Genomic DNA, 21,692 nt, shown 5'->3' with positions numbered 1-21,692 from the left:
CAGCGTGGGGAGCTTACGTCAGTTTCTACAACCTGAACACGGGTGAAAACTACGTTGAGAAATTTGAAAATGCTGGAAAAAGTGACGGGGTTTCATGTCTGGCAGGGCATCCGGTATACAGTGAACAAGAGTGAACGCAGCATGCATTCTTCTTCTTCTATTCGCAAAGGCTATCAATTTTCCTATTCAACAGGTGGTCTCAATGTTCGCGATAGCAGAGAGACATCCGAATCCCAGAGTTTTGATCTTCGCATACCCGAATCTAGACAAAATTTCCACCTGCAGCGACGGCGCTCCGAACGGATTTCTGTCGAGTGCATTTTCAGGCACGGAATACCTCGTCACTCTCTCGTCCTTTCCTCAGTTCGATATCATCCTCTGGCAGTGGAGAACTGGCGAAAAGATGGCCGTGAGGAGCACGAGTGTCTCAGACCCAAAGCAGCTCATCAAGTGAGTTGCATTGTGCTTGACGGGTTCATTATGGTATACACATCTGATATCTGGACTTGATTCCAGATGCTCGTCGATGGCGCCCTACACTATAGTCCAACTTGGCTCAACGTCGGGGCGATTGGTGGTCCACGAGATCAGCGTCTGTTCAAGAATAGCGTCGCTTCTACCAACGGAGATCAAACAGGTCGACGAGAGGATTGTCTCTGTCAGCTGGACATTGGACGGAAATTTGCTGGTCAGCGACACGTTGGGAAGCGTTTGGCTGATGACGAGCGATGGAAGGAGACGCAATATGATCATCCGAAGCGATTTGACGCCGGCGCACGTTGCCGGTCGGAAAACACCGATGGTTGTGGCAGTTCAAGGAGGGATTCTCGTGGTCAACGCGAACTCCCGAATACGGGTGAGAAGCAAACATTTCACAGGTCTGCCTCACGTGACCTAGAACTATAAGTCCAAGTTACAGTTTTACAGAAGATCATCATCAGAACACCGGCAAAGCGACGTGGTTTGGGAGTCGCGATGGGAACTCAGGGCTCCTTCACATCCCACCAAGGCGACAGTGCACTGGCAAAGGAATAGCGTTATCTTCTATGGCGAGCGCGGTGACTTTTGGGAAATACCACTCGATGATTACAGCAAAGCTCCGGTCCTCGACCTGAAGTACAGCCATGGATCCGGCTACCTGGTTATCGCATGGGCTTACCCTGGAGCCCAGATGATCACGTCGTTTGACAAATTCGGGCAGTTGAATGCCTTCGAGCCAGCGACTGGTATTTGCACGGGAAAACTTTCTCTGAAAGACGAGGGTCAAGGTACAGTAACGAACTGAAACTCGTATCGCAGAGTCAGCGCCAAATCTAAACGATCATTGTACCGAATTCCAGTTCTATGCGTCGTGTCCCACCCTGACATACCGATTATCGCGATGACCACCGATGCTGGAAAGTGCTTGCTGATCAGCTTGTACAGGGTGGCCGACCCTGTCCTGCTCACGTCGTTTCACCTGCACGAGCAGCCCCTGGACAACGTTAAATTCTCGTACTGTGGCGGACTGCTGGGAGTCGCGAGTTCGAGAAGCGGAGATTTTTTTCTCATCAAAGGAGAGCCGGGGTCTCAGATGTACGTGCAAAGCTATCTGGAGACGCGAAAACAGGTAACTGAATCCTAATTACGAGTACGATGCGACAGGTCGATACTTTTTCGATAGACTAACGAAAATGAATGCATCTTATTTTGGTAGGCAGTAGATTTTCTGCTCTACGAAGACGCGGACGGAGGCGCCAGGCTTCTGGTACTTGTGGTAACGAGTACCGCTGCGACAGTCGGTGATATGATCATCGTGTACACCCGTAAACCTGGAGAGAATCTTTTTGCGGAAGAAAAATACGCGGTTGAGCTACTGAACGCATTTAAATCGCTAAATTACGGTCCGAGACATTCCAGCGACGTCATCGGGGCTCCTTATCTATCCAGGCAACTACACAGGCTGGAGATCCAGGTGGGAAAATATATAACCAGTGCCTGTATTCGTACAATTACGATGTCGGAATCTCATAACTCACCTTAATCATCGGCAGAGCGACTTCAAAGGTATTCGTCTCATCCAGGCTCTGCCTTCCGGCCATCAACTACGAAATCCTTGGGTTTACACAGACCGTCATCACGTGGTGACGGCCGGTTATGACGGCCTGGTTATCGTCAGAGATGGAGTTAACCTCGAGAAGGTAATCGCGATGTTCGCACCGCATCATCGCCAAGAAGGCGGAACGAGAATGGCCATAGCTTCACCCTGCGGCTCAATGATCCTATCTCTCGGCCGAAACGGAACTTTGGTGGTTACCGAACTAAGGTACGTCTCATTGCTAGATTCGCCGTTGACATCCTCTGACCCAAATTCACAATTTTTAATGCATGAATTTGATCAGCTATCGTGAACCAAATGCCAGAGTGCTGAATAAAGCAAATGTCAAGCTGGATTCCTCGGAGACCCAACGCATGTTCTCCAAGCCGACGTGGGGATTCGTACCGGAGGATATCGAGGACGAAGGTAAAAGCTGGGTCGCATGCCAGGAGGCGATCAAGGACCGGACGGAAAAACGACTGTCGATTGCGGCCAGGAACGCCATCATGAATGACTTCGAGAAATTGAAAGCCCAGGTATCGTACTTACTTTCAATTACACCGTACGCACGACGCACCGAGTGAGTCCAGGGTGAAAAGGTCACCGCATAGAAACCGGTGTATTCAACGGTAATTGGCTGACTTTTACTGCGCCGTTTCAATAGTCGTCAAAGACTGTCTTGTTAGGTAAAGGCTCTGCTGGACGCGAACGAGAAAGCAGATCCCAAGGAACAGTTACCCGTACTGGAGTTCGATCTGGACAAGAAAGGCAGAGAGCTTAAGATTCAGAATGCTGCTAAGGATCGTGAAGAACTGAAGGTTTGGACGGAGAAACAGATACTTGAGGAGGAGAGGGTGGTTTCTTTCGTACTGAAAACATGCTGGAAGCCTATGATGGTACAAGCTCGGTCTATTCGTGCCATATTTGGCGATACGTGCGTCGACAATTACCCACTGGCGTTGAAGAACGGGGACCAAGAGAAAGAGCACAAGTGGGCCCACTACGCGAAGACACTCTCCCTCGAAATATCTAAGTATGCTTCAAATTGATCCCTGTTGGTATTGAACCGATATTGAATGCTCATAATTTTAGCCTTGACCCTCCATCCGGATCTGCACAAAGAGAAAAAACTGTCTCAGTGTTTGAGCTGAGCAATGAAGTCGGTGATGATGCAGAAAACGAGGTACACCGCGTTCGGAGAACGGAAGCCCTCGCGATGACGGGGACCACCACACATCGATGGGTAGCACGCGATCCCATCCATTTCAATCAGCTCCAGACGTACAACTACATCCAGGGAGCGATGGAGTGCGTTTTTATACGAGAAGAGATTGACAAGCTGAAAGTAGGTTATTCTTTCGGAAGGGTTAAGAGTGATCGGCGACTATCGTTCCACCTATTTTCAGATTCACTTCAACAAACTATTCGACGAAATGATGTCCACAAAGGAGCAACAGATGACTGAAATCGCTCAAAGGATATCAAAACTGAGACACGTCGCCAACGAACTTTTAACTATGTTCAGACTGAACTGTAAAGCTGAAATTATGCCGGACCCCGTCTGGGACCAAACGGAGAAACCGGAGACCATAATTGTTGTCACTGACGAAGAGATCTCAGTCAGACCGTACATGACACCAGAAGAAAAGAAAATCCAGGAGATGGAGCGTTTCCAGGAAGAAGAACGCCAGCTGGAACTGATGGCGGATGACTTCCGTGAAAAGACTCTTATGGAGACTATGGACGGACTTTTGGAAGTCAAGTGAGTAAATTATTTCAACTAAGATTTACGGTGTATCGATCGTGGTTACATTGAATCACATTATTTTCCGTAGGTGGGAAGATGACGTCAAGAAGGACGTGCCGAAACCTTTGTGCTTGCTCGAGAAGGATCCTGCCCATTATACCGAGGAGGAGGTCAAAGAGATAATGGCCTACGAGGACAAGGTTCAGAAGCTCAATATCGAACGTGACCGGTATAGAGAATTACTTGAAGAGGAGTTTCGTCAGACTACGAGTAAATGCCCTGCAATTTATCCATCAGACTAAATTCTGTAGCAGCAATTCCGTACGGTGTAATATTTATGATTGAACTCAGGCAGCATTGAAGAGAGCATTAAAGTGTTCAACGAAAAGCTGGACGCCTTCTCGGTTGAGAAGGTAAAGCTGGAATCCGCGATTCTTCAGGAAACCTTGCGACTACTTCGTTCCAAATGGAGAGACCTCGAGAAGACGCGTCGAATGGAGAAGATACTGGATCTAAAAGACAACGAACTTATACCAGCGACGAGATACAGTCAGGAATTAATGGACGAGCTGGCAACGCTGGAGGTGGCAGTAGCGGACCTGAGGAACCGATACGAGGCACTATGTAAGCGAGAAAAGACTATGGACGATAAGTTTCGGGGTGAATTCGTCGACCTGAAGCCCCCGATTGTCGAGCACTTGGCAAGACACTACAAAAAACGTCCGAAAGCGGGAAAGACCTGCACGTGTACGTCGATTACCTTCCTCACAGAAATTGGCAGATGTGTCATCACCGGAGACTCGCCCGAGGTCTTGCCTTCCGAAAGCATCGAGTTTTTGAAGGGTCTGCACCGCCTTGACATCATGCCAAGCAACCTGCCACCCCAAATTGACGGGAACCATTGGAGTTACCTTTGCAAGTTGAGAAGGACCAAAATCGAAACAGAGATACGGGTGAGTTCGAAATTTCATACTGCACCTCTTAGATATACTGGTATTGACGGCCGTAATCTGTTCCTTGGAACGGCGCAATAACTGTCGTGGTTTACGCTTCTCGATCGTCGCAGAAACGATTCCGATAAGCATGCCTGTTGTCAGTTAGTAACAATTGAGTAATGTTGAGGTAATAATTCATTGACCGAGTGACTAATGCTTATGCCATTTTCATGGAGAGCTATATTGGAAAATGAAACATTGTGCAAACCATGATGTTTACGATATACATGCCGGTAATCGGTATTGATGAAGACCTTTCGTATCGTAAGGTGAAATGCTGCGCAGTGGAACTTGCCGAGGCTGAGCAAACCGTCGCTTTGTATCAGAGAATGATCGTTACCAATCAAAATCGCATTGTTCAGCTGAAGGAGGCCTTGAGGGAACATCGTGTATCTAGGCAAAGGTTTGTCGAAGACATGGAGGTTCAGCTGGTGTTAAAGATGGGACAGGTCGAGGTCCCCGTTCTCCTTGGCAAAGTCAGCGACTTCGCCGAGGCGGTTTTAGTACCTGCGGAAGAGGTGAACGCCGTAAACGTCGCCATAATGAAAGAAGGACGGCTGAAACTTTCCGCTATGAAAAGAACGATGAGTTTTCGCAGAATAATTGTTTGCAAGGAGTGGCGACACGCTTACATGTGTAAATCATTGGAGGATCTCAAGGCAGAGGTCAAAGTCCTCGAGGACGTGAAGGTGACGTTTGTTTGTCACTACAAACAGTTATCGGAATCGACGCAGTAGCAAACGTAATGTTTTGAACAGACTTTTATTTTTATCCGTTGACAGGTAACTAAGGAGATACAAGAGTACACGCGAAAGTTCGCTACTAACGCCTTGAAGGATAAGGACGTGAAAATAACATTCGAGAGAGACATCGAATCGTTGAATCAAGTAGGTAAAATTGGAAATGGCAAATGCGATCTTTCGTCCAGGTCAAGAACTACTCACAGATAAAAACTGCGTCCTAGTATTCAAACGAGGCCAACCATAGTGGCATTGTTCTCTCGGACCCATCACTTTAAACACAATTTGCCGGTGATTACAATCATCGTCGGTGAAACTGTAATTGCAATTGCCTTCGCGAACGATACATGCAGATGTTCATATAACATGTACATACCTTTATGCAATATTCATAGAAGTCTAAACCATCGCCGTTGACGGTTCATTCTTTTTTTCTATCAATAGTCTCATCAACCTTCTAGATGCCATACAGCAACATTTCCATCGCGTTATTATTAATTTTTCCTCAAGCTTTGCGGAACCTACGCAGGTACGCAATATTAGAACCGTCTCATTTTCCGCGAAAATAGTCGTATGTAGTAGATTTACGTAATCGTTACTGCACCCAGTCTATTCAATGGTTCTTCTTGGGACCTGGTAGAGGATATTGAATAATTAGTTTAATTGTTGCCACAGTGGTATAGGAGGATGGTCGAGGCTGAAAGGAACAATCTAGAGAAGATAAGGACGACGATAAAGTATCGGAGAAGAGAAAACGTGCGGCTGGACGCGATGATAGAAAGGATAAGCCTGGCAAACGCTCGTGATTCTGCGCATGTTAAGAAAGAAGCGATGGACAAAGAGAATAAATTCACAAAGGATAGAATGGAGGCTATCATGAAGAGGACTAGATTGGTTAAGGACGTGCAAGATAGCTACAACGAGCTCCTCGTCTTGCAATCCGAATTAGAACTCCTTAGGCTCAAGACCTATCCTACGTTGAGATTCAAGTCTGAAGGTCGGAAAGAACTCGCGACAAGTACGACTAGATCTGCTCGTATGAATAGATAAATGGATAAATGAATCGCCTTGGCCTTTGATAACCCCGCGTCGTGGATATAAGTTCAACAATCTTTATCGATATTCAAGCCTTTTTTCACGTATGAATCGTTTCCTCGCCTTGATCACGAAAAAATCACTGTATAATGTAAATATTATTTCTAAGAGCGAAAAAGGAGAGTGCTAAAATCATTGAACAAGGAAATTAATTAACACGGTCTGTATTTGTGCATATTTTGATACATCGCGAAACTCAGCACCGGCCAACTTACATCCCGAAAACTGCAGTAATCTCAAAACGCACGTTTCGTATCAACAAGCTAATTCGATATGCACGCATGTCTTCAGCCAATCGATACTTCTTTTTAAATTAACGCCAAACACTGAAATAGCTTTCCTTTATTTCGTCATAGATCTGCTCAAACCTCAAGGTTGATATTTCACCAAAGACAGCGGATTGCAGCTGACTGCAATACTCGGCTTTTGCTTCCTGACCTTTCCCGATGTCTAAAAACAGTAATACCAAAGCTCAGTTTCCTCGTTAAATCGTGTCCTTTCCAATCGAAACGAAAGTGATTTCTTCTCTCCAGATGGCGGTTAATTGTAAATTCTCAATTAACGACCATCGGGTGAAAATGTAGTCGGTCATCGTCATTGAGCGGTAGTGTCAAAGCATGTAAAATACATCGTTAAAGATAAGGGAAAAAAAATGACAAGTCGTGTGCAAATTTACTCCTACTACTTTAAATCAGATGGGCCCGCAAGTATCTTCGAGAAATTCCGTCCCGTCCGCACAAGCTGTCTCGTTCCATCTCTCTTTTTCCGGTTAATTAAAATATCTGCCTGGCAACCGAGTCTGATGGAATAATCTCGCTGTTTAAAACAGGTTCGCGCAGTTGGGAATAAGCTCCGAATGCATTAAGAAGCACTGCGTACGAGTATGTGTCACGGGTGTGAAGCAGTATTTTTTATTTCTTTCTTTCTTTATTATTTTGCAGCAAATAACACATCAGAGCTGGGGAACTCCCGCGTTAAGTCGGAAGTTATCACCAAACGTAATATGGATGTTTTATTTTGTTTTGATTTCCTATCGACTATACAAAAGCAAATTAATATACCGTACGGGCATAGTCGAAGGATGAATCAAGTAAGAGATCGTTTTTCCTTTTTCTGCTCTCCATCCGACCGATCGGTATCTGTAATTCAAACAGACGTGCGACCGGGTTTCAACAGCACAAAAACACTCGCACCTTTATTTTCGCAGCATCATTTGTGCGCAGTTTGCGCATTGAGGTAAAATCGGGGACGACGGCGTGTCGAACTTGAATTGCACGCTCAGTCACGGGCAGAATAGTGAATGCTAATTGGGTTGGGTTCCTCTGCCTGAATTCAGGCCCATCTATCAATGTCGAATTACAATATCCGTCGATGCAACAAGGCGTAAAATGGGAAAAAAACAACGAACACAGCCTCGAGAAAAGACGGCTGATTCGTAAAGAAATCGATTCACTTGTGCAAGCAGAAATCCTCGGCCGCGTCTTGGAAACTCTGCTATATCGCGGTGGGAATAAAAATGACCGCAACATTTCCCAACTGGAAAACTTTGTCGCGTATAACGAACATCCTCCGTCTGCGTCGAAGCGCAGAATTGCAAAGGCAAGGTGAAAGAAATTGAAAACTGGCGTTTAATAAATAGAACTGCGGAGAACGCACCGAGGTCAAAAATCAATATAAAACTTATGCAATTCATTACGCTCGGGATTTCTCCGTTCGCTTATCTCTTGGTTGAAAAAATCTGCAAATAACTTTCTTACGGTAAACAGAATAGTTGCAGTATATCTATATTCACACTGTTTTTTTTTTTCGTAGCGAAAGAACGAGGTGATAAGAGCTAGATGTAAGATAAGGTCACAAATTAGTAGATGGATAAAATTCAATACATACCAAATTTACAAATCAGCTGTATAATCGAGTAACCGATTGACCTGGAGACCAGAAACTTTGCAAATTATACCCAAAGTGCGCATTCGTGTGTACAAAAGCGCGCCAGGAATGATGGACGAATCGAAATTTTGGTCCCGAATCATTTGGCGAGGATTAATGAAAATGCCTGTGTGTATTGGTTCAATTGGTAAAGCGTCCAGAGGATTGCCTCTTCCTGCCTCGTGTATTCAAATAATATTATACCCACATATGCGTCTGTTATACTGCAGGAGCGTTAGGAACGTCGATTTATTATCCAATACACATCGCGCTATGTGCGTATACTGTGTATGTACATACATAGGCATGAGCGAAGTTGATTATTCGAGTTCGACTGTTGTGTAACAATCGTATTGAAATAAGAAAATGAAAAAGAAAAAAAAAAAAAAAAACACTCGTGTCATGGCACTGGAAGCGTACTCGCGTGGAAAGATAGCGAGTGGCCGCTGCTGTGGGAATCACCGAGAAATAAGTTCCAATTGATAAGGTGTAGTACCGTGGGCGAAGTGTGCGAGTTTCATCCCCACCATCATGACCTCAGCCTCCGCCCCGGACCCACCGAAGACCGACACTTGCATATATAAGAAGCTCGAGCCATCCTCCTCCTGGCCAAGCAACCTCCTGCTTGTCAAACGTGCAACACTCCTCGCCACTCCAGTGTTTCAACCTTTGAGTTTTTTCTACTGCGCGTTATCACAGAAGAAGATGGCGCCCCGTCGGGTCATCTTGGTGGCCTTAGTGGCCCTCAGCTTCGCCTTCGCGGACTCGACCTTCTTCAGGAGGCGTCGCGATGCCGCCGCCCCTGTTTGTGAGTTCCTTTTCTTACACATTTACCATTTCTTGCAAGCACTGTACCGCAGGAGGAATATTATAAGGACCAAAAGATCCCATAGATTCCGATCTTCTTTTTGAGAGACTTTTTTTCAACTCAACTCGATAACTATCGAGCTGATCGCACCACCGACTTGTTTACCACCAAGTAGTCAAATATTTTCTAGATGACTGGTTTTCGAATGCATTACTGCGCATTCTTTTACCTTGCGGCATCGAACTAATTGCACCGCTGCAGCAATAACTGTCGTCGTTCGGTTAATTTTGGATACCTGTTACAAATGGATGAAAAACAATTCTTAAAGTAAATGTAAAACTGACGCGTGTTTTTTTTCGTTTCAAAGTCACGATGTGTGTACCGCAAATATACTGGAAAGACTGCGTCCAGATGATCGAAGACTCCGGAAGACAGGGGATTCCCATCGCCTGCATAGCTGGCAGGGATCGCTATGATTGCATTGAAAAGGTTGGCAGAAAAGAGGCTGACATCGTCGCCGTCGATCCTGAGGATATGTACCTTGCAGGGAAGAACAGGATTGCGGCCGAAGCAGGGTACAACCTTGTTGAACAGGTAATACGATATACCTGACGATAATAAAACTATCATCCGTGCCAAAGTCGAGACGTTAAAATTACTTCTTATACGTCCGTCTAGCAATGGTGTTGAAGCGCAAATCTCGCACACATATTTTATTACAAATGATTATATTAAGCACGAACGCCAAGCCGAATCGCATGACGAGAATAATGAATTATTTTTAAACCTGATTCTCCGTGTGAAAAAGAAGAGAAAATAAAAGAATAATTCAATAATAATAAACTAAGTTTGTGTGCCGTACACGTAGATACATAAATAAAGTTTCCAGCCAAGTTGGCCAGGTACGCACATACACTGTAGTAGCTTACTGAAATTTTACGGACCGGTCCGCGTCGCAGGTGTAACGTGTTATAAAATATTATTCGACTCGTTTGCATTCCATCATATACGCGTAGGGCGTGGTCGACTATGTTTCACCGTTTTTTTCTTGTACGAACGACTTGCAGATCAGGACCAAAGAGGAGCCGGATGCGCCGTACAGGTACGAAGCCGTCGCAGTGATCCACAAGGACCAGGACATAAACTCCCCGCAAGGATTACGCGGGCTCAAGTCTTGCCATACTGGAATCGGACGCAACGTTGGATACAAGATACCGATAACGAAACTGACGGCTATGGGCCTGCTGACTAACCTCAGCGACCCGAGATTCTCCTCTAGGGAAAACGAACTTCGAGCCCTCAGCAACTTCTTCAGCGAAGGTTGTCTCGTCGGAAGCTGGTCCGCGGATCCAGACATCAATCAACGTCTGAGTAAGCCGTGATTATGAAATATCTCACCGTTCATAAGGTGGTTTGTAATTCGAAATCACTACAACTTCTGGGTAGTTTGATTACGAGATAGTTACAAACATCCAGAATTTATCATGTGTGAAGGTCGGATTCATAGGCTACAGTGAATTTTCTGAGAAGCAAAGAAAAATAATTACGATTGTGTCGAACAAGAGCTTGTACAGATGTCGATTTTTCATCTCAAGTCCAATGTTAATGCGGGAAAACTTGATGATCCTTAGACTTTGACCCACCATTATACATATATCCATTTCCTTCCACAGAGGCGTCGTATTCCAACCTTTGCGCCCGCTGCAAAAATCCTCAGCTATGCGATTACCCCGACGAGTACTCCGGATACGAAGGAGCTTTGAAGTGCTTGGCCTTCGGGGGTGGACAGGTAGCCTGGACCAAGGTGATATTCGTTAAACGTTTCTTCGGCCTGCCCGTCGGCAACACGCCGGCAAAAACCGCGACTAAGAATCCAGCCGACTTCCGGTACTTCTGTCCCGACGGAAGTAAGGTGCCAATTGACGCTGAGACGAAACCCTGCGTATGGGCGGCGAGACCATGGCAAGGATACATGGTAAACGGAGGCGTATCCAACATCAAGGCCGTTCAAGATGTGAGTGATGTTCGCGCGTTGATCGATCATGATTTAAGTTGCGGGGAGTTTGCCGATTCGATCCTACGAGCGATTGGAATTCTTTCAGGAAATAACCGGACTCGGAAGTCTCGGCGAGCAGAAGAATGCCAGCTGGTGGAAGGACCTCATGCTTTTGGATACCAAGACTCTTCCGGTTAAGACCGATCCCATTCAACCCCTCGAACACTTGAACAAGGCTAACTACACCGACGTCATTGAAAGGGACTTCGGCGGTCCGATGAAGAGTGCCAAATGGTGTGTTTGGTCCACGGAAGCTCTCGACAAGTGCAATGCCTTTGCCAGAGCAGCGTTCTCCAGGTAATTAAAATGTGCTATTGCTGGAATTGAAGTTCATTTTACAGTAACTATACCATGATTAAGTTAAAGTACTTTCGTTTATAGTCGATGTGCAATATATTAATTGGATTTTAATCTCGCAATTATACCTAGTATGCCGATTAGAAATTTGAGAATTCGTATTTGGTAATTGCCTGAGATATTTGCGTCATAATTTATGCCTCCCGACAGGGATGTGAGACCCAAGCTGGAATGTCTCCTTGAGAAGGACGTGGATACGTGCCTGAAGTCAGTTAAAGACGGCAAAGCCGACATAGTCTCAATCGATGGTGGTTTGGTGGACAAGGCAATGAAAGAGTACGACGCGAAACCTATAATTGCTGAAAAGTACGGCGAAGGTGCAACGAAAGAAAGTGAAAGACCGGCGGTTGCCGTCGTGAAGAAGACGAGCTCCATCAACAACTTGGGTATGGATATGTTTGATCATACCGTTGTTACGATACGTGTCAACAACGTGACATAGTCACGACAGTAATTTTTTCAAACTTTCTTAACGTTTAGTCGACCTGAAGGGCAAAAAATCCTGCCACAACGGCTACAAGGGCAGTTTTGCTGGATGGTCGGCTCCCGTTCACGCGCTGAAGGCAACCAAGCAGATCACAAATCCTGACGATTTGGCGGAATTCTTTTCCGGAAGTTGCGCACCCGGAGCACCTCAGCAATCGAAACTCTGCTCGCAGTGTGCCGGAAACATCGCTTCCGGCTCCGACAAGATCATCCAAGAGACTAAGTGTAAGCCCATAGAAGCTGAAGCCTTCAACGGCGATCTGGGAGCACTGAGGTACGCCATTGCATATTACGGGTTTATCCACTTCGCGATTATTTCACTTTTTTCATATTCACTGGTCTCTTATTTACTTTACACAGGTGTCTCATTGCCGGAAACGGAGATGTCGCCTTCGTTTCTTACACGGCGCTGTTTCAACTTGGTGAGAATTTCGTTCGTTTCGAGGATTTTTACCGCGGAACTTGAGTGTTTGCATACTCGCTCGAATCGATCATTTTTCATTTGATCTTTCAGATAAACTTGGCACGCCCGACCAAATTCCAAAGGGATCGGACTTCGAGCTCCTCTGTGCAAATGGTGGTCGCGCCCCGATTGAAGATGGTAAAAGGTGCAATCTCGGTGTCGAACCCCCGCGAGTCATCGTCATCTCTGGTAGTAGGAGTGAAAATGCTCGCCGTGAATTCATCCATGGAATTCTAGACGCTAGCTCTACCTACGCTGAAAGCCCTGAGCTCTTTTCACTTTTCGGAAACTGGGATGGCAAATCCAATCTCATTTTCAAGGTGATTTGATATTGGTCTTACAGACATCAGTGATCGGATATGTGAAAGAAAGAAGTCATTTCACTTCTTTTGAAATTCGGGTTTGAAAACCGATGTTTTTTCACATTCTACGGGGTTGGAGATTATTTTATACAATTTTCATTTACAGGACGATGCCATCGACCTGAAATCCGTTGACGACACCTGGGAATCGTGGGGCACCTGGGCAACGACTCAACAGGAATACAACATCGCCTCGTAAGGAATCAGCGCATGACAGAAGCTGGCCAAGGAATGAATATTTACAACTAATCGTATAAACGCATTAAGCTATAAGTGTTGTAACATAATATGTAAGCCGCCACTCGTATCGAAATTTTTATATGACTTATACGAATAAGATACCTTTATATATAATTTAAATATAAAACGTATCAGACTCGAAATTGTTGTCACTAAAATACATCTTGTGTGATCATCTGATCAGAGACTTGAGCATTCCCTTATTTATTACCGAAAAATTGCCACTGTATTTGTATCGATACTTTTCATTTATTTAAACTTACCAAATGATTAGAATCCGATGCATGAGTTTCTGGTAGTGAGACATTATACACGCACTAATCAACTTATTCTATTTTTCTATAAGCATGAAAGCTAGCGAAAGTTCATATGTTACATAAATTAGATATCATAATACATCACGTTTTTTGTTCATGTATTGTTTTCATGGAACCGTTAACCGAAGATATATACTTCAGTCAACGATGCAGCTACATGTTTCAGTAGAACTGTGTTTAAACTAAGTCTCTTTCTTCTAAGTACATACATCATCACTCTTCTTAACTTTAAGTGGGTCTGAATCTTTCAAAATTTATTAATGTTTCAGTACACAATGCGAAATTGAAATCTCCCCCTCTAAGCTGGTATGCACGCCATTGGCCGATGATAATGTGCTGTGACGTGATTGGCTAACCGCCGAACCAGCTGTAGCGGCGTGAGAAGCGGCCATTGTGCATGGCTCCCTCGTGCGTGTGGTTAGGCTGTGAATTAAGCAACGATTATAACGGATTACGAATTGTGATATCTATTGGTTGTGTGAGATCATTGAATATCTGTAAATAATTCATAATTAATCGATCGTCATATCTCCGCAACACGTATGGAAAAATCAAATTTACATGCATTTGCGTTCGATCACTGTACTTACCCGCCAAAGCCGGCACCAACACTACTGTAGGGTGAAACTATAAACAACGGTTTCTTAAGTAAGTAACAACAGGATTTGACCTATAAAGGTTTCTCAGTTGAACTAGTAAACGATTATACTTTAAAATAATTCAAAAGTCTTTTATTATTCATGTCTGAGCTACCGTTCTGACGACATGCGACGAAGGTAACCTCAAACGTCAATTCCAAGTACTTGATTCCATTCGTTCAGCGGTCTAGATGAATTAATTTATTAATTTGAATAAATTCTTGTTATAACTGATACACTTCTATTGTCTTCATCTTAATTTATTAATCACCTCTGGTTCCTGATTCAATTGGACTTCTAATTTATTTCACGCACCAAATATTTTCTGAATAACAATCAATTGTCGCTTCGAGAATGTAAACGGTCTGCCTCTATTCCGGTTGTATATCAAAATCACCTGTGTAGTTGCAATGCTCATGGATACATTGTTCAATATAAATTTAATTTATTTCAGATATAAACAATAGCAGCAATAACAGCACTTAATTGTATAACAATGGAGCCGCTGAAGATCCACCTGGATGCATTGGAGATGGCTGGAAAAATGCTCGACAAACACATCACAGCCGATAGCAATTTTCCGTCCCTAATAAATCTTATGCACTACAACGCACAAGGTGACTATAGCAAAGTAATAAGTACGCAGAAGACCTCATTATTAGTTATAGTAATAAACAAATAGTAATCGAAAATCACTTTATCTGTTTCCAGGTGGTCCAACAGTCAGTGGTCTTGACGATCATGATTATCCCAATTTGAGCGGCACTTCCATCAGCTTTTCAACCATTAATCAGATGAGAATGCATGGCAAAGTTCCGTTGCCATCTGAAGTGATGGAGCACTTCGGCCGTATCCTTCAAAAAATAACAATGAATATTTTATAGGCGTGGGATTTACAATTTCATAGGTTTTGACTTTCAATATGCCTCTTTCACCCTTAGTAAAAAATATAGATATGCAATGTCATTGTATGATGGGCTTATTCACCGATATCTCGAAGGCCTGGCTAACAATCGATAGTGATATTTATGTCTGGTCTTACGAAAATGGGTAAGAAAAATTTTTTATCAAGCTTATCTAGTTCATCCTATTTGACGCAAGTACAAAATTCCAGGGCTGACGTGGCTTATTTTGACGGGCTCAACGAGACAATAATAAGTGTTGGGTTGGTCAAACCGAAACCAGGAATATTTCAGAGTTATGTCAAATATTTATTGATTCTGACCACAACGATCGAAATATCTGTACTCGGTGTGACATTTTCGGATACCAATGATGGTAATTGTCGAACTTTTTTTCTTTCTTAAACACACTTCACATGTCAAATAATTTACTCAACTTATCTACATTCTACTCCAGGAACACCGGGAGAAATGCAGCTTGTACCTGAGCCAATATTCATAGTCCCTACTGATGGAATAGCTATCACAACAATAGCTAATACCAATAGTGGTCGAATATTTCTTGGTGGCAGAAATGGCTCACTTTACGAGATATATTACCAGGTGACTGATAGACCATTCTTAGTGTGTAGCCATATGTTCTTCCATCTATTTTTCAATACTGCTTTATTCACATAGGCTGAGAGCTCGTGGTTCGGTAAGCGTTGCAAAAAAATAAACCACTCCGAAGGTCCGCTATCCTTTTTGGTACCATCATTTGTCACAGTTGCCTTGTCTGAAGAGGAAGCAATTGTTCAAATATCTGTTGACGATAGTAGAAATATTTTATACACCCTTGGTGATAAGGGTACCATAGCTGTCTGGGATATAGACAAAGGAAATGCATCAAAAATTACATCTGTATCGCAAGCTTCGCTGGTCCAAAATGCTGTCCATGTTGTAAAGTAAGATTCTTTACCTTTATAATTTTAAAAACCTTCCTGTCTATTACTCTTAAAGTTGGTGGATGCATCATTAAGTATTTCACGATATTATTCGACATTGCAGAACACTGGATAGCAACAATTTCCGACCTCTTGTCAGCATATCTGCCCTAGCAGAATCAGAATCCATCCATCTTAATTTAGTTGCCGTTGCAGCAACCGGGACGCGCTTTTATTTGACCTGCAGTTCAATCGCAAATCCGTCTAGTAGACCACATTGTCTCCAACTGATACACGTCAGACTTCCGCCAGGATATGCAGCTAATGCTCCCATTTCCAGACCAAGAAAAGTTCAAATGGCACACTATAGAAAAGGTGAATGAAATTTCCTGTGCCAGGTTAGATACCGCATTTTTATTCTTCATGTCACCATTATATTTCATATTCAGGCACCCTTCTTCTAATCTGCGGTGGAGATACAGAAACGGCATGGTGCTTGAGTAACGATGCTTACCCATTCACTAATTACTTGGCTGAAACGCAGAGTGTTTTGCCATTAGATAGCCCTGCTTGGGCCATGGCTGAGATCCCTGGAGAAACAGTAGTTCATATTGAGAAACAAACTAATCCACATGGAGATCCTCCTCTACTAGTCAGGCAGCACATGGAGGCACCTCGTAAATTCATATTTTTAACAGCACAGGTATTTCGCTCAATCTATTCCATGCACGCAAGTATAATAAATTTATGCAGTTTGATGCCGACTGTATTTTAAAAAACTGCTGTGCTTTTTACAGGGTGCTATAATACTGGTTCAAGTACGACCTGTTGACATTCTCAGACAACTTTTACTGGAACAGCGCGGGCCAGACACCGAAGCTGTGCGAATGTACTTCCAAAATCAATCTGCTGAACAAGCGTGTGCTACATGCCTCATCCTAGCTACTCTTGAAAGTTCTCAAAATGCACAGGTATTGAAAGAAAACTGTCCATGCTTCTTAATGATCTGACAGTGTCATCGAATTTCTGACTTAGTAGCATACTTTTAAATCAATGTGTTTCAGCTTTCCGACTGGGCAACGAGAGCCTTCTTTTTGTACGGTGCTCAGAAAATCCCGACGTTCCCCAGTGGCCTTGACTCTCATTACGGGTTCTCTAGTTTGCAAACTGGTATTTATGTTGAATATATTTTTTTTCGTGTAGTCATTTTTATTATTAATAATAAAATAATTTCATTTATTTTCCTTATTACATATAACATAGTCTCGTTACACTCAAATGCTTCATTTTTAATTTGAGTAATTATTCTCATACAAATATTAAGCATTGGACTTGAACATTCTTGTTTGACAGGTGATCTTCGCACATCAACACCTCGTGCTCAAGGATTTGATGCAAGATCTCCGATTCACAGACTACATTCACAAATGCGAACCAACCCAGATAAAGCACTTCAACAATTTTCAGGAAAACATGGCGGCCTATATCTTTATGTCGGAAGAATACTCCGTCCAATATGGAATGTTCGTTGCATTAAACTAGAAACTGTAAACAACAAGGTTCAGGTGAATATACTTTGGATCAAATCGTTTCTGGATGTTGCACTGTGAACCGATTTTATATTTTGTCTTCCTATATTGACACACAACTAATATCTTTCAGATTCTTAGCACTATACCGTCAGCAGATATTGCATGGATTCAAGGTCATCTACAGGCATTAAGAGCTTTCTTAAATAAAAATACTAATATTTCTAAACAGTGAGTAGCCTTCGTTTCATTTTAAGAAATAACGGATTAACTATTTGTTACTAAGCAATACAAATTCATTGTCTTCAGACACAATACCATCAGGAATTCATCTAACGGGTTTGAAAGTACCATGTCACCGCACATTCAAGAGCCTATCATAGAAGAACGTAATTCCCTTGATGCCCTTAAGGTATTTATTACACACGCCTGCGAAGTTCTAGGTTTGTGGAGGATACTGTGTGAAAATCAGCTCCATAACATTGTCAGCTGTCTGACAAAGGATCAAATAAACCAATTTACAACAGCGACATACAGAGACTTGATTTTAATCGGCCATGAAATATCCTCCCTGCTTATTATTCATCTGATTGATAGGTGGGTAATATGAAGAATCAAATTTACTTGCAAAACTTTAAATTAGTATTGGTGATATTAATTTCAAATAAAAATATCACAAATTTTTTTTCATTCCAGCTACCTGGGAGACAATGCCTCAATTGATGCAGTCAGCTCCAAACTACGTGAGGTTTGCCCAAATCTCTACAGAAATGAAGATGCTGTCTGTTCTAAAGTGAGTGTCTGTCAACAATACTAAAAAAAAAAATGCATTACTTCGAAAACTAAAGCAGCATAGATTGCTATTGCTTCAATTTTCTCATACATTCGATTAATCATACATGTTAATTAGCGAAACTGCAATTATTTTCAGGCGAACGAGATTATTTTAAAAGCAAAGAGCTGCACAAGTCCAGAAGAAAAAGACAGTTATTTGCAATCTGCTTTAAAGGTTAGTCAGATAACAAGAATTATATATGTCATTCGTTCGTTACATTGTGCATTCAGTTTCATTAAATAGTAGTTGGATAAATTAATCAGGAATTTTTGCAAACACTCCATTTAGAATTATTAGATTTTTCTTTTTCTTTGGAATACCAAATTTTTGTTAATTATTAACTATTCAAATTTTTGATGGTTTTCCATCAGCTTTGTAAGGAGGTAGCTCCCCACCTCAATTTAGGAGCAGTTTGCCAGCAGTTTGTGGCATGCCAATTTTACTTCGGTGTCCTTGAATTATGCCTCTGCTGTGCAGAGAGGGTCGACCCGAATAATGCTGCGCTACATTATTACAAAAACAATGAGCCAGCGGATGATCAAGAAGGGAACCTGGCATATGTAAAACGGTCATTACTTTATCAATCTTTACAATTTTGTTAACATAATTCTGAAATAATCTTGATTTATTATTATCTTTCATCACCATTCATCCGCAGAATTGAAATTTACAAAGAATTTACCGCGATGTTAGATCATCTCTATAATCAAAGTATATCTAATCCATTAACGCCAACTGTACCGAGTAAACCTGGACCCCCACAACATAACAACTCAACAACATCAGTTCCGGCAAAAGAAGCGGTACCTATATTTCCAAATAATTATGAATTTAACCATTCTTTGTATATATATAAATTCATTTTTCCTCAATACACTCATACAGGACCACTATTTATGTTCCATTAACGACAACTGTTGGTTATATTTCACAGTTACACGAAATTATAGACGATGGACTGAATTCGCCGTGTGAAATACTACACACTTCAATTTATTCTTGGATGATAGATCGAGGATTACATGGTGAACTCGTAGCTCTTCCTGTAACTTCACTAGAAGCATATCTAATACGAGTTAACGCACCAGAACTTTTGTGGCAATATTATGAAAGAAATAAGAACCATGCTGCTGCAGCAAAAATCCTCGATGCCTTAGCGTCGAAAAGCGGGTATGTGTATATATGTAAATATTCATGGATATATTCCGATATATATATATACATGTGTGCGTGTGTAAACATTCAAACACATATTGACCAATTTAAGAGTCAATTTCTCATATTCTTACTCCATCATTATTTCCAGGTTGGAAGTTTCTTTGGCACAGAGAGTCGAGTATCTTGCACGTGCTGTAGTGTGCATGCGTAGTGATCAAGTTGGTTACGCTCCTCATCTTGGAATTTTCCTTAGAGAGTTAGAAGACAAATTGGAAGTGGCCCGAATACAACAGCAGGTAAAATCCGTATTCTAACGGAAAAAAATTCTCAATACTGTTATTTATCATATTAATTGGGTTCGAAAAATCTTTCTGGAAAAGCATCAGTGTGCCCCTTACTGCTTGAAGATATTTACCTACTTAGCCTCTACATTCATTTTGACGTTTTAGATATTGGACACGATTTGCAGTTTGCAACAATCACCGAATTCACAAAATGTAAACTCTGTGCAATTCGATGAAATGCGATTAAATTTGTCTCTTCTCGACATAACACAGGTTTGTGACCATTCTCTGTTAATACAAAATCATGAAGATGATAATTTTTCAATAATGCATTTTTTCGACAGTTGTACGAAGAATATGCGGAACGTCTTCAATTATGGGAATGCAAACTTGCTATTATACATTGCTCTGGTCATCAAGATTCTATGTTAATACAAGGAATTTGGACCAATATAATTGAAAATGGTATTTTTAAAATTTTCTTCATTAACTAATTGACGATATAGCTCACTCGTATATATGTGTATCAATCACATAAAAATGTATTTTTCAGAATTGAAGAATGCTAATGCACCTTCTGCTGACGATAAAATGGCAATTCTGATGAGTAAAATAAAACTTCTTGGCCAAGAGTACTCAGGGACACCCCATTGTTTTCCAATTGGTATCCAACTTGAATTATTATTGAGTAACATGTAAAAAAAATTATACTGTCATCAAGTTGCCGTGTTTTTCATCTCCACGTTATTTGAATTCTTTCTAGATTTTCTGATAAAGCAACTAGAATTACGAGCCTGCCGATTACGAGTCTCAAACAGCCATATAATAGCGGGCTTCTTACAGATGGGTGTTTCCATAGAAGATCTTCTGGACTTATATGATAAGTACGAATGGCTTTATATACATATATTTATACTTAGCGTAGCAGTAGTCCTCAAAATCTGAGACAAATTTTCTTGGCTTGACCAAAAATAGCTGTCATAGACAAAATGTTCTTGTTTGAGTAAAATACAATCCCTTATAGTTGTATAAAATGCATATACATATATCCTTGAACATGTTAAAAATTGGGCGCCTGCAACTATAAATTTTTTTTTTTCCTAAAGATTAGTTTGTAATGCTGTTCACAATTTTTCAGAATGATTGGAGGAAATGACCGTACTTGGCTAACCGAGGGAAACGAATTTCACCTAATCGAATCAACTGCCAATTTAGTGAATTATTTTACAACAAACTCCAATATTACAAATACATTTACCAGGTAAGATACAAAATTTTATTAGTAATGTAGTTAGTCGAAGTTAATATCGTAAATTCACATATTCGTGTCGGTCTTCAAGTGACATAATCCGTGTTACAGTAAAACCAACGTGTAATACTTCTCGTCTATGAACTATACTTAAATTGTGTCCGAACAACTTCAAATTTTAACCCATTTACAGGAGAAAAATTACGGCTAAATGCCAAGATGTGATTTCGAAGTGTTTAACTATGGTGTACGCTAAACCTAATACAGATGAATTAATAAGTAAACTTCGGTCGATACTGAGCGTGTTAGCTCGGATGTAACTCACAGTTTTTCTAACACGGCGTGATGGTTTGATGTTAGAACAAAAAAGGGTATCAAAATAAATCAACAAGACTTTACATTTTTAAAATAAATCCTTGGAGTACAACTTCAAAACATATCCTTTCCTATAATACGGTGCTAATAGATCTTTATTCCTTAATCCCGTTTACTTATTAAGAACGGT

General features: G+C 41.9%; 3 protein-coding genes across 4 annotated transcripts; all 3 read left to right on the top strand.

The window, feature by feature from the left end:
• Positions 1–3: 3 nt before the first annotated feature.
• Positions 4–8,948, top strand: LOC124307855 (cilia- and flagella-associated protein 43-like). Its single transcript, XM_046770008.1, has 15 exons — positions 4–450; positions 517–856; positions 920–1,268; positions 1,341–1,609; positions 1,697–1,954; positions 2,034–2,305; positions 2,382–2,613; positions 2,764–3,110; positions 3,170–3,422; positions 3,484–3,839; positions 3,913–4,094; positions 4,176–4,777; positions 5,089–5,508; positions 5,602–5,706; positions 6,235–8,948. Exons 1-15 carry the CDS (start codon positions 203–205, stop codon positions 6,607–6,609), a joined length of 4,608 nt encoding a protein of 1,535 aa, XP_046625964.1. The 5' UTR covers positions 4–202; the 3' UTR covers positions 6,610–8,948.
• A 148-nt stretch (positions 8,949–9,096) lies between these two features.
• LOC124307842 (transferrin) lies at positions 9,097–13,532 on the top strand. Its single transcript, XM_046769986.1, has 10 exons — positions 9,097–9,388; positions 9,756–9,982; positions 10,456–10,759; positions 11,062–11,402; positions 11,491–11,741; positions 11,952–12,187; positions 12,282–12,561; positions 12,648–12,709; positions 12,802–13,070; positions 13,219–13,532. Exons 1-10 carry the CDS (start codon positions 9,112–9,114, stop codon positions 13,309–13,311), a joined length of 2,340 nt encoding a protein of 779 aa, XP_046625942.1. The 5' UTR covers positions 9,097–9,111; the 3' UTR covers positions 13,312–13,532.
• A 150-nt stretch (positions 13,533–13,682) lies between these two features.
• LOC124307834 (nuclear pore complex protein Nup155) lies at positions 13,683–21,600 on the top strand. Of its 2 annotated transcripts, none has more exons than XM_046769961.1 (26): positions 13,683–14,317; positions 14,762–14,924; positions 15,019–15,156; positions 15,261–15,357; positions 15,422–15,585; positions 15,667–15,812; positions 15,888–16,153; positions 16,257–16,507; positions 16,582–16,835; positions 16,930–17,103; positions 17,197–17,302; positions 17,486–17,697; positions 17,795–17,892; positions 17,971–18,258; positions 18,358–18,454; positions 18,593–18,670; positions 18,868–19,064; positions 19,155–19,299; positions 19,431–19,666; positions 19,803–19,950; positions 20,104–20,211; positions 20,283–20,403; positions 20,492–20,602; positions 20,702–20,822; positions 21,077–21,199; positions 21,381–21,600. In XM_046769961.1, the coding sequence occupies exons 2-26, from the start codon at positions 14,804–14,806 to the stop codon at positions 21,505–21,507; spliced, it is 3,927 nt and encodes a 1,308-aa protein (XP_046625917.1). In that variant the 5' UTR covers positions 13,683–14,317; positions 14,762–14,803; the 3' UTR covers positions 21,508–21,600. The 2 variants fall into 2 exon arrangements, with proteins under 2 accessions (XP_046625917.1, XP_046625916.1); XM_046769960.1 differs by having other exon boundaries at positions 13,683–14,445.
• Positions 21,601–21,692: the final 92 nt, after the last annotated feature.

The sequence above is a fragment of the Neodiprion virginianus genome, chromosome 6 (genome assembly GCF_021901495.1).
Source record: "Neodiprion virginianus isolate iyNeoVirg1 chromosome 6, iyNeoVirg1.1, whole genome shotgun sequence".
In the NCBI taxonomy this organism is placed as follows: Eukaryota; Metazoa; Arthropoda; class Insecta; order Hymenoptera; family Diprionidae; genus Neodiprion; species Neodiprion virginianus.
Note: the sequence above shows the minus strand (reverse complement) of the source record. Positions and strands in the feature narration are given on the sequence as shown.

Bases quoted from the DNA above. Each gene is read 5' to 3' on its own strand.
- LOC124307855 (XM_046770008.1), top strand. From the start codon at position 203: ATGTTCGCGATAGCAGAGAGACATCCGAATCCCAGAGTTTTGATCTTC. The intron at 1,955-2,033 runs GTGGGAAAATAT...AATCATCGGCAG, and splicing joins TACACAGGCTGGAGATCCAG to AGCGACTTCAAAGGTATTCG. The intron at 2,306-2,381 runs GTACGTCTCATT...GAATTTGATCAG, and splicing joins TTGGTGGTTACCGAACTAAG to CTATCGTGAACCAAATGCCA.
- LOC124307842 (XM_046769986.1), top strand. From the start codon at position 9,112: ATGACCTCAGCCTCCGCCCCGGACCCACCGAAGACCGACACTTGCATA. The intron at 10,760-11,061 runs GTAAGCCGTGAT...TTCCTTCCACAG, and splicing joins AGACATCAATCAACGTCTGA to AGGCGTCGTATTCCAACCTT. The intron at 12,562-12,647 runs GTACGCCATTGC...TACTTTACACAG, and splicing joins GGCGATCTGGGAGCACTGAG to GTGTCTCATTGCCGGAAACG.
- LOC124307834 (XM_046769961.1), top strand. From the start codon at position 14,804: ATGGAGCCGCTGAAGATCCACCTGGATGCATTGGAGATGGCTGGAAAA. The intron at 17,893-17,970 runs GTGAGTAGCCTT...CATTGTCTTCAG, and splicing joins AATACTAATATTTCTAAACA to ACACAATACCATCAGGAATT. The intron at 19,667-19,802 runs GTATGTGTATAT...CATTATTTCCAG, and splicing joins GCCTTAGCGTCGAAAAGCGG to GTTGGAAGTTTCTTTGGCAC.